Here is a 12468-nt window from a genome sequence, read left to right on the forward strand (position 1 = left end):
GACTATGGAATCGCCTCAAAACTTAAAGAATTCAGATCTGAAATTAATGAAATGTACTCTTCTAAAGAATGAAAACATATCCTTACATGGAAACGTGATACAGTTTTTCCTCCTACAGTTAGGGCCGCCCGTTTTCCATTATGGTTTTCCTTTGGTGTGTATTTTAGAACGTGACAGTCTTGTACCTAAGGAAACAAATATAAAAAACAAAACAAAACTAAGTATGTGCTAAGATACATTTTAGCATATCATACCAGCCACACTAAAAGCCATAGAACAATTAGGGATTCCCTAACGTTAATTTATCCATCATTCCTCTAACACCAACCACAATCTTAAAATACAGAAATATCTTTAGAAAAAAAAAAATCAAGTACAGAGCACACAGACAACACATACAGAAGAGTGCCTAAAACATAACATAAACATTCTACACAACAGAATGAGTATTTATGAAGAAAATACGATTTACCGCCACCCATGTCGAGTAGTAGAATCTACAAAGCCTCTGTGTGTCTCTTCCTAGTAATCTCCCACCCCACCTTTTTTTTTTTTTTTAAACCCCTAGAGCAGTGGTTCTCAAAAGTGTGGTCCTCAAACAAGCATCATCAACATCACCTAGGAACCTGGTGAAAATGCTGGTCCTCATGCCCCAGCACAGACCAACTGAATCAGAATATCCTTCTTTTATAACCCTTTTAGGTGATCAAGGCTCACTAAAGTTTGAGAAGCACTACCCTGGAAATAAATACTATTCTTGATACATGGTAATCATTTACTTACTTTTCCTTACAGTTGCTACCTTTGAAAGCATGTAGTTTATTGTTGCCTGCCTTAGACTTTGTAAAAACAGAATCAGGTTGTACTTTTCTGTCTTACTTCTTTCACTTGTTTATATTACTAAGTTTCATCCACAATGCTGTGTGTAACTCTCTTCTGTTCCTTTTCATTGCTATCCTGCATTCTGTTACATGAATACCATGACTTAATCTTCCATTCTGCTACTGGACATTTGGGTTATTTCCAGTTTTGGAGTACTAAGAACAACACTGCTGTGAACATCGTTGTAAAGTAATAAAGTTCAAGTTTTCTACTAACATTCAGGATTGGAACTGCTATACTGTCTCAACTTTAACCACATAATTATGCTGGTTTCTGAAGTGGTTGTACCAATGTACAATTCCACCAGTCTTTCCTGAAAGCTCCCTAAGTTCCCTAGAGTTTTAGGAACTTATAATCTTATAATCTTCTCTTTGATCAGTCAGAGTCAATAAAACCATCCTAAGACTTGTAGGCCTCTGGGCCTCTGTGCATGAGCTCTCATTTTAATCACCAACATCTGTCTAATCACTTGTCTAAGATGAGACCCCAAAGATGAACTCAGGTGTCCAAACTGATTTGGGGAATGATGGCCTCCTAACACTATCAGTAATTTCTCTAATAATAATCATAAAGACAACAGCAGCCAATGTAAACTGGACATTTAACACTGTTTTAAGAGCTTGATATTTATTTCCTTGTGCAACCCTCACAAAAACCTTTGAGGTTTAGGTATAGGTAATAACTATTTCTTTTACCAAATACAATTATATCTTTTGCAGAGGAAGCAGAATGTTCCAAGGAACCTAGCCAGAAAGTGGCAGAAACAAGATCTAAAGTCAGATATTCGGGCACCTGAGTAACTCAGTGGATTAAGCAAGCCTCTGCCTTCGGCTCAGGTCATGATCTCAGGGTCCTGGGATCAAGCCCCACATCAGTCTCTCTGCTCGGCAGGGAGCCTGCCTCTCTGCCTACTTGTGATCTCTCTGTCAAATAAATAAATAAAGTTTAAAAAAGTAAAAAAATAAAAAAAATAAAGTCAGATATTCTGGTCTCAGGGACCACATTATTAACCATTAGAGTTTGTTTTATCTCAGAGAACAAAACACTGCCTCTCCAGACAAGAATGTTACATTCTAAGTTAGCAAAGAGATCAAAATTTTAATTTCCAGTTGAAAGAATGAAAACAAGATGGGACTGAGACTTTCCAATTATGAATTCAACCGGCACACCTGTGAGAAGCTAGGTTACGAACATTTTTTTTTTTTATTATTCATGCTCGTAGTTAACCTTATGACAGCATCGAGAAAACCACCACTCAAGCAAGAGTGAAACATTCACTGAAACAGAAGTAAAGTTCTTTAATTATATTTATGCCTGACATTAGCCCATTCTTTATCACACAGTCACATGTTTCAGGATACAAATACTGTTCTTTCAGGTTTGCACAAATAGATTTTGGCACACATACAGATCTGTTACATCCTCTCTTTCTTTCTCACCTGAAGTAATGTAACCACATGCTTTTGACCATCTTTGGTCCATAAAGGCATCATACCCAGCTTCAGTGCAATAAGGCCTACTCTAGAGGAACCTGGTAATTAAAAGCAAATCAGTGTTATTACAAACTTTTTCAACATTGACTAACATGAAGTAAATAGTATCTCCTACACTGTGATGTCAATACAAGCATCAGTTAAGAAACATGCTAACATATTCAAAGAGTAAAACACTACTGTTCTTAGAAATGTAAGAGATTTCAACCATGGCTGGGTAGCAAACTGTTACTTAATAAATCTCTGTATAATAAATAAATATATGAGAACTGTGCTAAATAAGGAAAATAGGTAAACTGAGAGTCTGATTTTAAAAACAATGGTATTCATAGAGGACATGATAAATCCATCATTACACTTTGCTTTTCTAGTATCAATTCATATCTAACCCCATTAACTAGAAAACATCTATTCAAATTCTAAGAACTTAGCTAGTGTTAAAGGATGACACAAGTGGTCAAGTTGCTAAAATAGGTCAGCCTCCACCATGCCACTTAGATTTCTTGCCTAAGTTAGTAAAGTTGGTCCATTAAGAATTTTTTTAAGATTTTATTTATTTGTGTGTGTGTGTGAGAGAGAGCATGCATGCACAAGCAGGGGGATGGCAGGCAGGGCGAGAAGCAGGCTCCCTGCAGAGCAAGGAGCTTGATACAGCACTAGTTTCCAGGACCCAGGGATCATGACCTGAGCTGAAGGCAGATGCTCAACCAACTGAGCCACCCAGGCGTCCCTAGAACTTCTGATCACTACATAATTCAACTGTCACAATAAACCCCAACCAAAGACCACACTCTCAACAGGACAGGTCTTATTCTTGGTATAGCTACAGATGGGGTTAGGACTCTACTATGCAAAAGAAGCTGATTCTAGGGTTATGCTTGGCAAACCTAGAGTGCTAGAACACTCCAACTGAAAACATCTGCATGACCCAGTGTAGTTTAGATCCTACTCCTCCAGATTTTCTTCCCTATTTATTTTATATACATACACACACACATATATATTTATCTGAAGCAAATAAGAAAACATATGCAGAACAATTTTCCTTTCACCTACAAAACAGCTTCTTCAGGAAGTCTTGATTACCATCAGACATTTTACTAATAGTAGACCAGCATGCTAGAAATAACCTTGCAAACCAAACCACAATGAAACAGACACACTTAAGACACGAAAAGTAAATTCAAGAGATGATAAATTCATCCAGCAGTCACCACGATTTTGAATGCTCCAGCCACACAGTTAACTAGGAAATGAGAAACCATCAAAAATAAAATAACTACCTGGTTCCCAGGGATGTAGGGGCCATGGTTCATCTTTCAAAGGGCACAGTTTACTTGCTAACTGGGCTTTATTTTCATCAGATACCAACTGCTTAACAAACGGGACATTTTCTTCAGAGAGATGCTCATCCCACCAAGTACCACTCTTGCCATGGAGACTTCTAGCCAAAAGCCAGATGTCCGTTCTGTAAAAATAAAAATTAGAAAATAAGTCAAAATATAAAAAGTTCCCCCATTTAATATGGGGAAAGGAAGCCATATGAGTTGTAAAGGTAGTCTGGGCCTTAGGAAAGGATTTGGAATCTGTGCAAGTTTTTTTTTTTTTCCCCTGACATTCATTATGATAGTAATGGGGCTTACACTTTAACTATTAATGATTACCCTAGTGTAAAAGGTCTTCATCTCCTCTGGTATAAACCAATTTCTAACAGAGCTGTCCTACCTAGACATTGGAGAAGCCACTGACCCATCTGTATGTGTACTTTAATAGTTTACATCCAATGAAGGTGGCAGACTGTGGGACGCTGATCTCTGATAAGTTCACCTCCTTCCAGCAAGGGCAGGCCTAGGCTCAGAAGATCCATTAAAGGCATGATCTCTGCGCACGTGAACACACCAAGGAAGGCCTTGTATCGGGAAGGAGGTGTGTAATTCTTGCACGGAGGCTCAGAAAAGAAGTAAGGCTTTCTGTCACCGATCTACCTTTCCTTGTCAGGTGCTAGACTCGAACTCCAGGTTAGAGTCCCAGTTTTACACTAATTAGTTGAGTGACCTTGGGTAAGTTACTTCCCCAAGCTTCCGTTTTATCTGCAAACCGCAATCCTGAGAGTACGGAATAATGACAGTGTCTGTGAAACGAGTAACAATAGCAATTCTATCTCGGGAGGCTACAAGCTAAGGCGCCTAATATACCGAACAAAGCATTCAGTACACAGAAAACGCCCAGTAATTGGTAGATAATATTATTGCTGTTGGTAATAGTCTCCACTACTCGCTGGCTCATAAACATTAAAAACAAACAAAAACAAACGCCCCCTTTCACTCCTTTAATGCACACTTCCTTGGAGTAACGCTCCTCACTCCTCTGTGCCTGCGGTCTGGTAGAGCCCCTCCCTCCCCCACCCAGGGCAGACCCCTGCGCACCCGGCCACGGCACTGCTCCAGGTCTGTGCATTGCAGGGACTAAACCCCACACCCCGTCTCTAGCCCACCCACCTGTTTGCCGAGGCCCGGGCAGCACCCAGGCCGCCCGCGCTGCAGCCCAGCACCTGGCCGCTGGCCTGAGCCAGCAGCCTCCAACCAGGCATGGAGTGGCCGGGGAGGGCTTGCCCCGTTCCTCTTCCCGGCTCCCCGCGGCTCTGCTTTCAAGGAGTTCCACGCTGCAGCCGCGAGCCCGGCCACAAGCCTCCCGGGAACGTCCCGCCGGGCTCCTGCCGTTGCCCTCCGTGATCGGAAAAGAGTTGCGAACCCACTTCCGGTCCGTGTCTCAATGCCTTCCGGGCACCAGAGCTGTCCCTGGAACTAGAGTTCCGCCTTTGGATAGTCCAACTTGGGATCCCGGTTAGGGTAGGACGGGCAGGGAGTGACTCTCCGCGGGTTGGAAAAAAGGGATGTTTGGAGTTAAAACTTGGCAAGAATGAGGCGAACTAGAGACAGGCTCCTTGAGAAAGCGAAATCACTTCTAAGTAATGTGCATTGTGAAGCAGCTCATTGTACTAAGCAAACTTTGATATTGTTATACTGGTTTATGTTGAAAACAACCCCAAAAGGAAATTGTTATTTTTATATTATAAACGAGGGAACAGAGACTCGGAATTTTGGTGCTGGCCCAAGGTAATACATCTGGCAGGTGGTCAGAGCTGGTACTGAAACCGGACGGGCATCTATTAACTATAGAATATGGCCAAGGTGATGATGTGTGGCTTGCAGGACTGGATCATAGAGAGCATTGCTACTTCTGTCTTGGTCTCTTGGATTCCTCCTTATGAGGAAAGACAGTGGTCATGTCCTGCAGGCATTTGAACAGCCGTGTAGAGAGACTCCTTACCAGCCAGAAGTGAGCCACCTAGAAGTGGATTCTCCGGTCCCAGGCAACCCTTTAGATGACCGCATCTCATGGAAGACCTTGATCCTGAATTGCCCAGCCGAGGAGTTCACAGGTTCCTGACCAGAAGAAATTGCCAAAGAGACTAAATGATGATTCTTATTTTGACTAAGTTTTAGAGTGAGTTGCAATGCAGCAGTAAGGAGCTAATATACATTCTTTACAAGTAAACCCTTTTCCTGTGTTCCAGACCCAGACTAATCAGCATGTGTGTGCCTTGGACCATCATTCTACTTCTCCAAAGATCCATTTCCTTATTTGTTAAATGGGTGTTTACAGAAATTTGGAAATAAGAATTTAAGAATTTAGCTATTTCAACAGTCTTTTTTTATTAGTGATCTGGCTAGCCTGACTTAAAATCTCCAGGCAATGGTAAATTCTTGGTTACTATTTGGAATTCGGTAGGCTGGAAATCTTTGCTTTGTTTGCTCTTCCATTCAACCTGTTGCTATTGTGGTTACCTCGGACACTTCCAAATAATATTTTGGGCATTGGAGGAAAAATTACATCTTCTAATTCTAGACCGGCTACCTGGCGTCCCAGTTACATAAACAATTATCATATGATCTCTCTGATATGAGGAATCTGAGAGGCAGAGCAGAGGGTCATGGGGTGAAGGGAGGGAAAAATGAAACAAGGTGGGACCAGGGAGGGAGACAAACCATAAGAGACTCTTAATCTCAAGAAACAAACAGGCTTGCTGCAGGGGAGGGGTGGGAGGGATGGGGTGGCTGGGTGATGGACATTGGGGAGGGTGTGTGCTATGGTGAATGCTGTGAACTGTGTAAGACTGATGATTCACAGACCTGTACCTCTGAAACAGATAATACATTATGTGTTAATTTAAAAAAAAAAGAAAGACTCTTCATTGAATAAGCATACCCTGAGGTGTACTACATGGAAAATGCTGGAAGAAAAAAGACTTTCCTATCACTGCCAATAGCTAGCATTTCTTGTGTACATGGTACTGCTCAGTGTTGTGGAAATCCATCAAAGACCACTGGGAGCACACCTAATCTCATACAAGGTTAAGTTTAATTAGCTTGTGACAACAAGAGAAAGCATACACAAGATGCTGTCTTGATGAGTTGGGAGGGACTTAAGCCAGGTGATTTTAAGTTGGCACCAGGGAAGCTGGGACTTATTTTGGAATGCTATCAAGAAGCAAGGACAGTTCGGCAATTGGGCATCTCGAAAATTTTGTCCTGGGGGCAAAAAAAAAAAAAAAACAAAGTGAGACCCAGGATGATGTTGGTATGAAGGCAGAATTCAGAAGATGGAACTGTTAAGTCAGTTTGTAACAGTGGTGTGGCCTCGGGTATGGTCTGTTAGAAATCTTGTGTTGATGTTCCATTATAAACACTGTAGTTTGATTACTAACAGAATTCATTTTCACTCTTTCAGTTTATTTTCCCACTTAATCTTTCTAACATCCCTATATGCTAATACTATAATTATCTCCATTTTACAGTCAAGAAAAAAAAAAAAACCTCAGAGAGATTACATAACTTAAATAAGGTCACTCAGTAAGTGGTAGAGCCAAGATTTAAATCTCGGGAGTATGAGCACAATGCTTGTGCTCTGAACAATTTTATTTGGCTCTCTGTGGCAAATATTGCATTAGAAACTCTCTAGGGCTATAAGGGAAAGCTAGTGAGTAAACATAGCATACATAGTGGTCTGAGGATTGAGGAGTCAGCCATTCAGTCTAGCCTTTGCCCCTGGTGCCAAGTGTCCCCAGGTCCATAGTAGAGACCTTGAGTCAATGAAACACTTAGCAGGCACCACTACTTCACTGAATCTAAGGAAAACGTGCTTTGTCCCCTGTTACTCATGGCCTGATTGCTGGCTGGGCCTGGAGATGGCATCATGTTTGATTCTGTCATGGTGGTAAGCTGCTAATCGACAATGACCAGGTCCAGTTCTCAAAGAAATCAGCCCGGACTCCTTTAGGGCATTCAAGCACTATGTTCAAGAGTCTTACACTTTCTGATGCCATCCTTCAGATACTGCCCCCTCTCGGACTTCACTTTGCCTCTCTGGGGGTTCAGTTCCTTGTTGGAACAAAGATAACCTTCACAATCTCTTTTTAGTACTACAATTAAAATTCAAAAAGCTGATTTAACAAGTGCTCCCCTTTTTAAGTAAAACATTAAGAGTAGATTCGCTTCTGAATTTCTTTTTTTTTTTAAGATTTTATTTATTTATTTGTCAGAGAGAGAGATCACAAGTAGGCAGAGAGACAGGCAGAGAGAGGGAACCAGGATCCCTGCTGAGGAGAGAGCCCGAGGTGGGGCCCGATCCCAGGACCCTGAGATCATGACCTGAGCTGAAAGCAGAAGCTTTAACCAACCTACTGAGCCACCTAGGCACCCCTCACTTCTGAATTTCTAAAACCACATCTAACAAAAGAGAATCATCACAGATTATCTTTTCTACATGTTTCTGCCTTTAAGCTCTTTAGTTAGTTCTTATAATGTTAGTGATATATCTTGTATGGTTGGCTTATTGCAGACTAACTAATTATTCATTGTTGGCTAATTTACATTTTATATTCATTTATGCTGTCTCTTAGTTCACAAACATGCCTTGTATTTGAAATTAAAAATCTTTTTGAGGTGGGTTTAGACTTTCCATTATATTACCCTTGGCTTTCTTCTATTTTTCTATAAGTTGTGAGAATTTAGCATGTTCTAAAATCAAGAGAGATGTCATGAAGGTAATCTGAGCATTGGATTGAGGAATAGGTAAAATGAAGCTTTGAACTTTGAGATTCCATTGCTAGCTGAACAGAAAACTTAAAAGGCCATATTGCAAAATCCACAGATGCTCATTCAGTAAGATGATGATGAATTCTGTTTCAGTGTCCTTCAGTAATGCCAAGTTACAATTTTCAACTTTGATATAATGCTTTTGAAAACACAATTTTTATTTATAAATTCTTAAGTCAGCCCAGAGATTTTAGGGATCCAAGAGATGACCATACTGGAAAGTCCAAAAAGAAAAAAGAAGAAGCAGCCAGAGAAGGAGTAAGAGTATGAGTAGGAGAAGAGAAGAGGAGGGGAAGGAGGAAAAAGAGGAGGAGTATGGCTATGTAGTGATGTGAATTTGAAGTTTCTCAGCATCCTTCCTGCCTCTGCTGTATTCAGAATGGTTCTGAAACTTAATGTAATTAAACCCATCTATGTTACTTTAAAATTCTTTGGTGACTGAACAGAAGTGTTAGCTATAGACAGTGCAGCATCACATGCCTGGGGACCAAATGCTTTAAACCAAAGGAAGGTCCTTTTTTCTGGTCTTTCTCCTGATGCCAGTGTGGTTCTGATGGCTAGAGTGCGGTTCTAGACCAGTGAGTGTTCTTGTCACCTGGAACCATGGCCAGGGTGTCTCCTCTGAGCCCAGAAGATACAGAATCTTGAGAAATTCCTAGAGACTGAGTTCATTTGGGATTTCTATTATTCTTGGAAGGGGTCCCAGAAGAATGAGAAAGAGCTAACACACCACTCTTGCCGAGTGGCAAGCACTGTTCTAAATGGTTTACATATGTTAAGTCCCTACTCACCTATCATGTAGGTACTCATCCTCATTTGCAGGTGTGGAAATTGAGGCAGAGAGAAAACCAGCAGCTCACCCCAGATCACAGAGCTTAACTTTGTTAAGTCAGTAGGAGTTTTAGGAGTTGAGTCCAGGCAACATGACCCCAGAGTCCAAGGGTCTAACTGCTCTGTTGTACTGCCTGTTTCCCAAGAGGAAAAGGCTGTACAGCATGATATTGGAATACTGAACTTGGAATTCAGAGGTTGCCCCAGACAAACAAGGACTGGGGATGCTCGTGTTCAGTCTGCATCTTCAGAGATTTGATCAGCCTGGATCAAAATCAGTTGGGCTCAGGAGGAAGCGATGAGGCCCCACTGCTTGAGATACTTACCCATTGATCGTGTACAACTTTCTTGTCAGGAAAGAAACAGGAGGCTCTGTGATGTTCTAGATCAGTGCTTTTCAAACCTAAAGGTACTTAAAAATTACCGGGGATCTTGATAAAATGCAGACACTGATTTCATGGGTTTGAGATGGGACCTGAGAGTCTGCATTTCTAACAAGCTCAAGGTCACATAGCTGCTGGTGAGCAGACCAAGTCTGAGTAGCAGAAAGAATGCTGAGACTTGGGATCCAACCTCAGCTCTAAATTGAACTAGCAGTGTGACCCTAAGTCACTTCCCTCTCTGTTTCTTCCTCTGTGAGGTGGTAGAGGAGTAGGGTTTGTTCTGCTGAGGCTCCTTCCAGGCTTTTTAAGTGAAATTCTTTGTAGGAGACAGAATGATGGTCCCAAGTTATCCACATCTGAATCCCTGGAACCTGCAAATGTGTTCTGTTACATGGCAAATAGGATGTTGTAGATGTGATTAGGGTTAAGGGCCTCAAGATGTAGAAATAATCCTGGGTTATCTAGGTGGGTCCTAAATTTAATCACATGAGTCAATTTCAATTTTGGGAGCCTTCCTGACTGCAAGAATAAAATAATGTAAGAGATGTAATTTGGAAAGACTACAGCCTGCTTCTGCTGGTTTGGAAGGTGGAGAAAGGAGTCCACAAGGCAAGGAATGTGAGTGGCCTCTAGAAGATAGAAAAGGCAAGGAGTGGGTGTTCCCATCCACAAATGAATGCAGTCTTGCCAAGACCTTCAAGTTAGCTCAGTAACTACTTGTGTTGGACTTCTGACTTCTAAAACCGTAAGATGATAAATTTGTGTTATTTTATGCCACTATGCTTGTGGTAATTTTTTATGGCAGCAATAGAAAACAAATATAAACTTTTAAGCCCAAAGTCCTAAATGCTGGTAATTCATGGAATAAACAGACCTTGATTTTGGACCACTTTGAGATGTGACAAAAAGATAAAAATCCCTGTTGTATTTTCAAGCTTACTTTTGAGTCTGAGAAAGAGAATTCTTGGTAAAAAGCCCTGTATCCATTGCCAATTACATTATTTTGTACATATATATGTTAGAAATACTTATTGAATTTCAACTATGAAATGTATAGTGCTTGGCTCATAGTAGGTGCTCAGCAAATATTGGTTGAATGGTCAAATTCAATTTGAATCACCCTGCGCTTAATGCAGCGAGTAATAAAATAATAATGATAATACGTGCTGTTTAGGGAGCATTTTACATGCCAAACACTGGGCTCGGAACAGATACCATCAAGATTGATCCTGACAAATATGATAGATGCGGTTACCATTTTACATAGGTGATTGCATATGAGACTACTCCGAGAATAGGTAACTTGCCCAATTAGTTAGTACGTAGTCCAGCTGGAATTAAAAACTTAGTTCTTTTTGACTCCAAAATCTCTGGTCACTCTACTCTTTAGCTTCTAATTCAAACAAGCAAGACAGAATAAGTTCAGTCCTTGAGGAGATGACAGTGCAGCAGACAAGGCAGAGGAGGGCAGGAGCTAAAATGGCAATTGCCTGATGGGACCTGAAGTGCCTGATGGGACCCTATGGACCATATACTATAAAGGTATATGGACAGAGTTCCCCAGGTAGGATACTCATAAGGGAGCTAATGTCTGAATTACTCCTTGAGGGGAGAATAAGAGCACTCAGGGACAGAGTAGGGAAAGGACCTTCCAAGTAAAGGGGGGACATGGTTCCAGCTACTTTGGCTGAGTAAAAGACCAGCTCAAAGTTTTTGGCATAGAACAACCACCAGTTTTTTATTAGTGTGGCTTCTGTTGGTTAGGAATTCAGAAAGGGCACAGAGGGAATGGCTTGTTTCTGCTTCCCAGTGTTTGGGAGCTTAGCTGGGATGACTCAAAGGCTGGAGGTGATGTCAGTTGAGGGACTGAAATTATTTGAAGGCTCATTCATTCCACGTCTGGTGCTCGACGCTGCTCTCAGTCAGGACCTCAAATAGATGGTTCTCCGGAACATCTCTATATGGTCTTTCCATGGGACTGCTTGGGCTTCCTCACAGCATGGTGGCTGGGTTCCAAGAGCAAGCATCTTGAGACAGGCAGATGTAAGTTGTGCCACCTTTTATGACCTATCTTCATAAAGGATGTGGTATGACTTCACTTCAGATACAAGTTGGCTCAGACTCAGGGGGAGAGTACATACACCCACCCCTCAGTGTGAGCACTGCACAATTGCCTTGTAAGAAGAGCAGGTGGGATGGGAGACACTGTGACAGCCTTTAGACAGCTGGTCACTGCCACAAACACTGTGTGTATTTCCGCATACAAGAAAGGGAGGCATCTAGGTAGTTGCAGGAATTGACCACGGCTGACGCATTTACTATGATCGATCTACCCTGTAAAAAAGTTCCATAGTATGTCTGGCTCGGGTACAGGAGAGAAAATAAGACTTATTCCAGATTTTCCTCTGTTCCCTAGAACGGCTTTCAGGTAAGTGCCTAGTATATCCTCTGAGAGACAAAGGCCAGGATTGTAGGACAGTAAGTGCCCAAGAGGACTTGAGTACTACGCACGTGAAGAACACACTTTGGAGCAGGAGGGGAGACTGACCATGGAACAGGGTGGGCCACGGACCCTGAGGGCCCTTGTAGCTGTGCCTGTGCCCCCTGGTGGCAAGGACTGGACAGCGAGGTGCCTCCAAGAGGAGGAGCGGCAAACTGCGAGGGGAAGGGAGGGCAAGGCCAGACTTGGCTCCAGAGTCGGGAAGGGACAGTGATTCCTCT

General features: G+C 41.9%; 1 protein-coding gene across 1 annotated transcript in view; it reads right to left on the reverse strand.

Moving 5' to 3' along the window:
* Positions 1 to 5138, reverse strand: part of MRPL3 (mitochondrial ribosomal protein L3) — a 48085-nt gene extending 42947 nt beyond the window's left edge. The window contains exons 1-4 of the mRNA XM_059162602.1: positions 4874 to 5138; positions 3659 to 3843; positions 2322 to 2413; positions 87 to 185 (exon numbers count right to left, since the gene is read on the reverse strand). Of these exons, the coding sequence (XP_059018585.1) occupies positions 87 to 185; positions 2322 to 2413; positions 3659 to 3843; positions 4874 to 4965 (468 nt within the window). The 5' untranslated portion in view covers positions 4966 to 5138. The remainder of the gene's footprint in view (positions 1 to 86; positions 186 to 2321; positions 2414 to 3658; positions 3844 to 4873) is intronic.
* Positions 5139 to 12468: the final 7330 nt, after the last annotated feature.

This window comes from Mustela lutreola, chromosome 2, assembly GCF_030435805.1.
Source record: "Mustela lutreola isolate mMusLut2 chromosome 2, mMusLut2.pri, whole genome shotgun sequence".
Lineage (NCBI taxonomy): Eukaryota > Metazoa > Chordata > Mammalia > Carnivora > Mustelidae > Mustela > Mustela lutreola.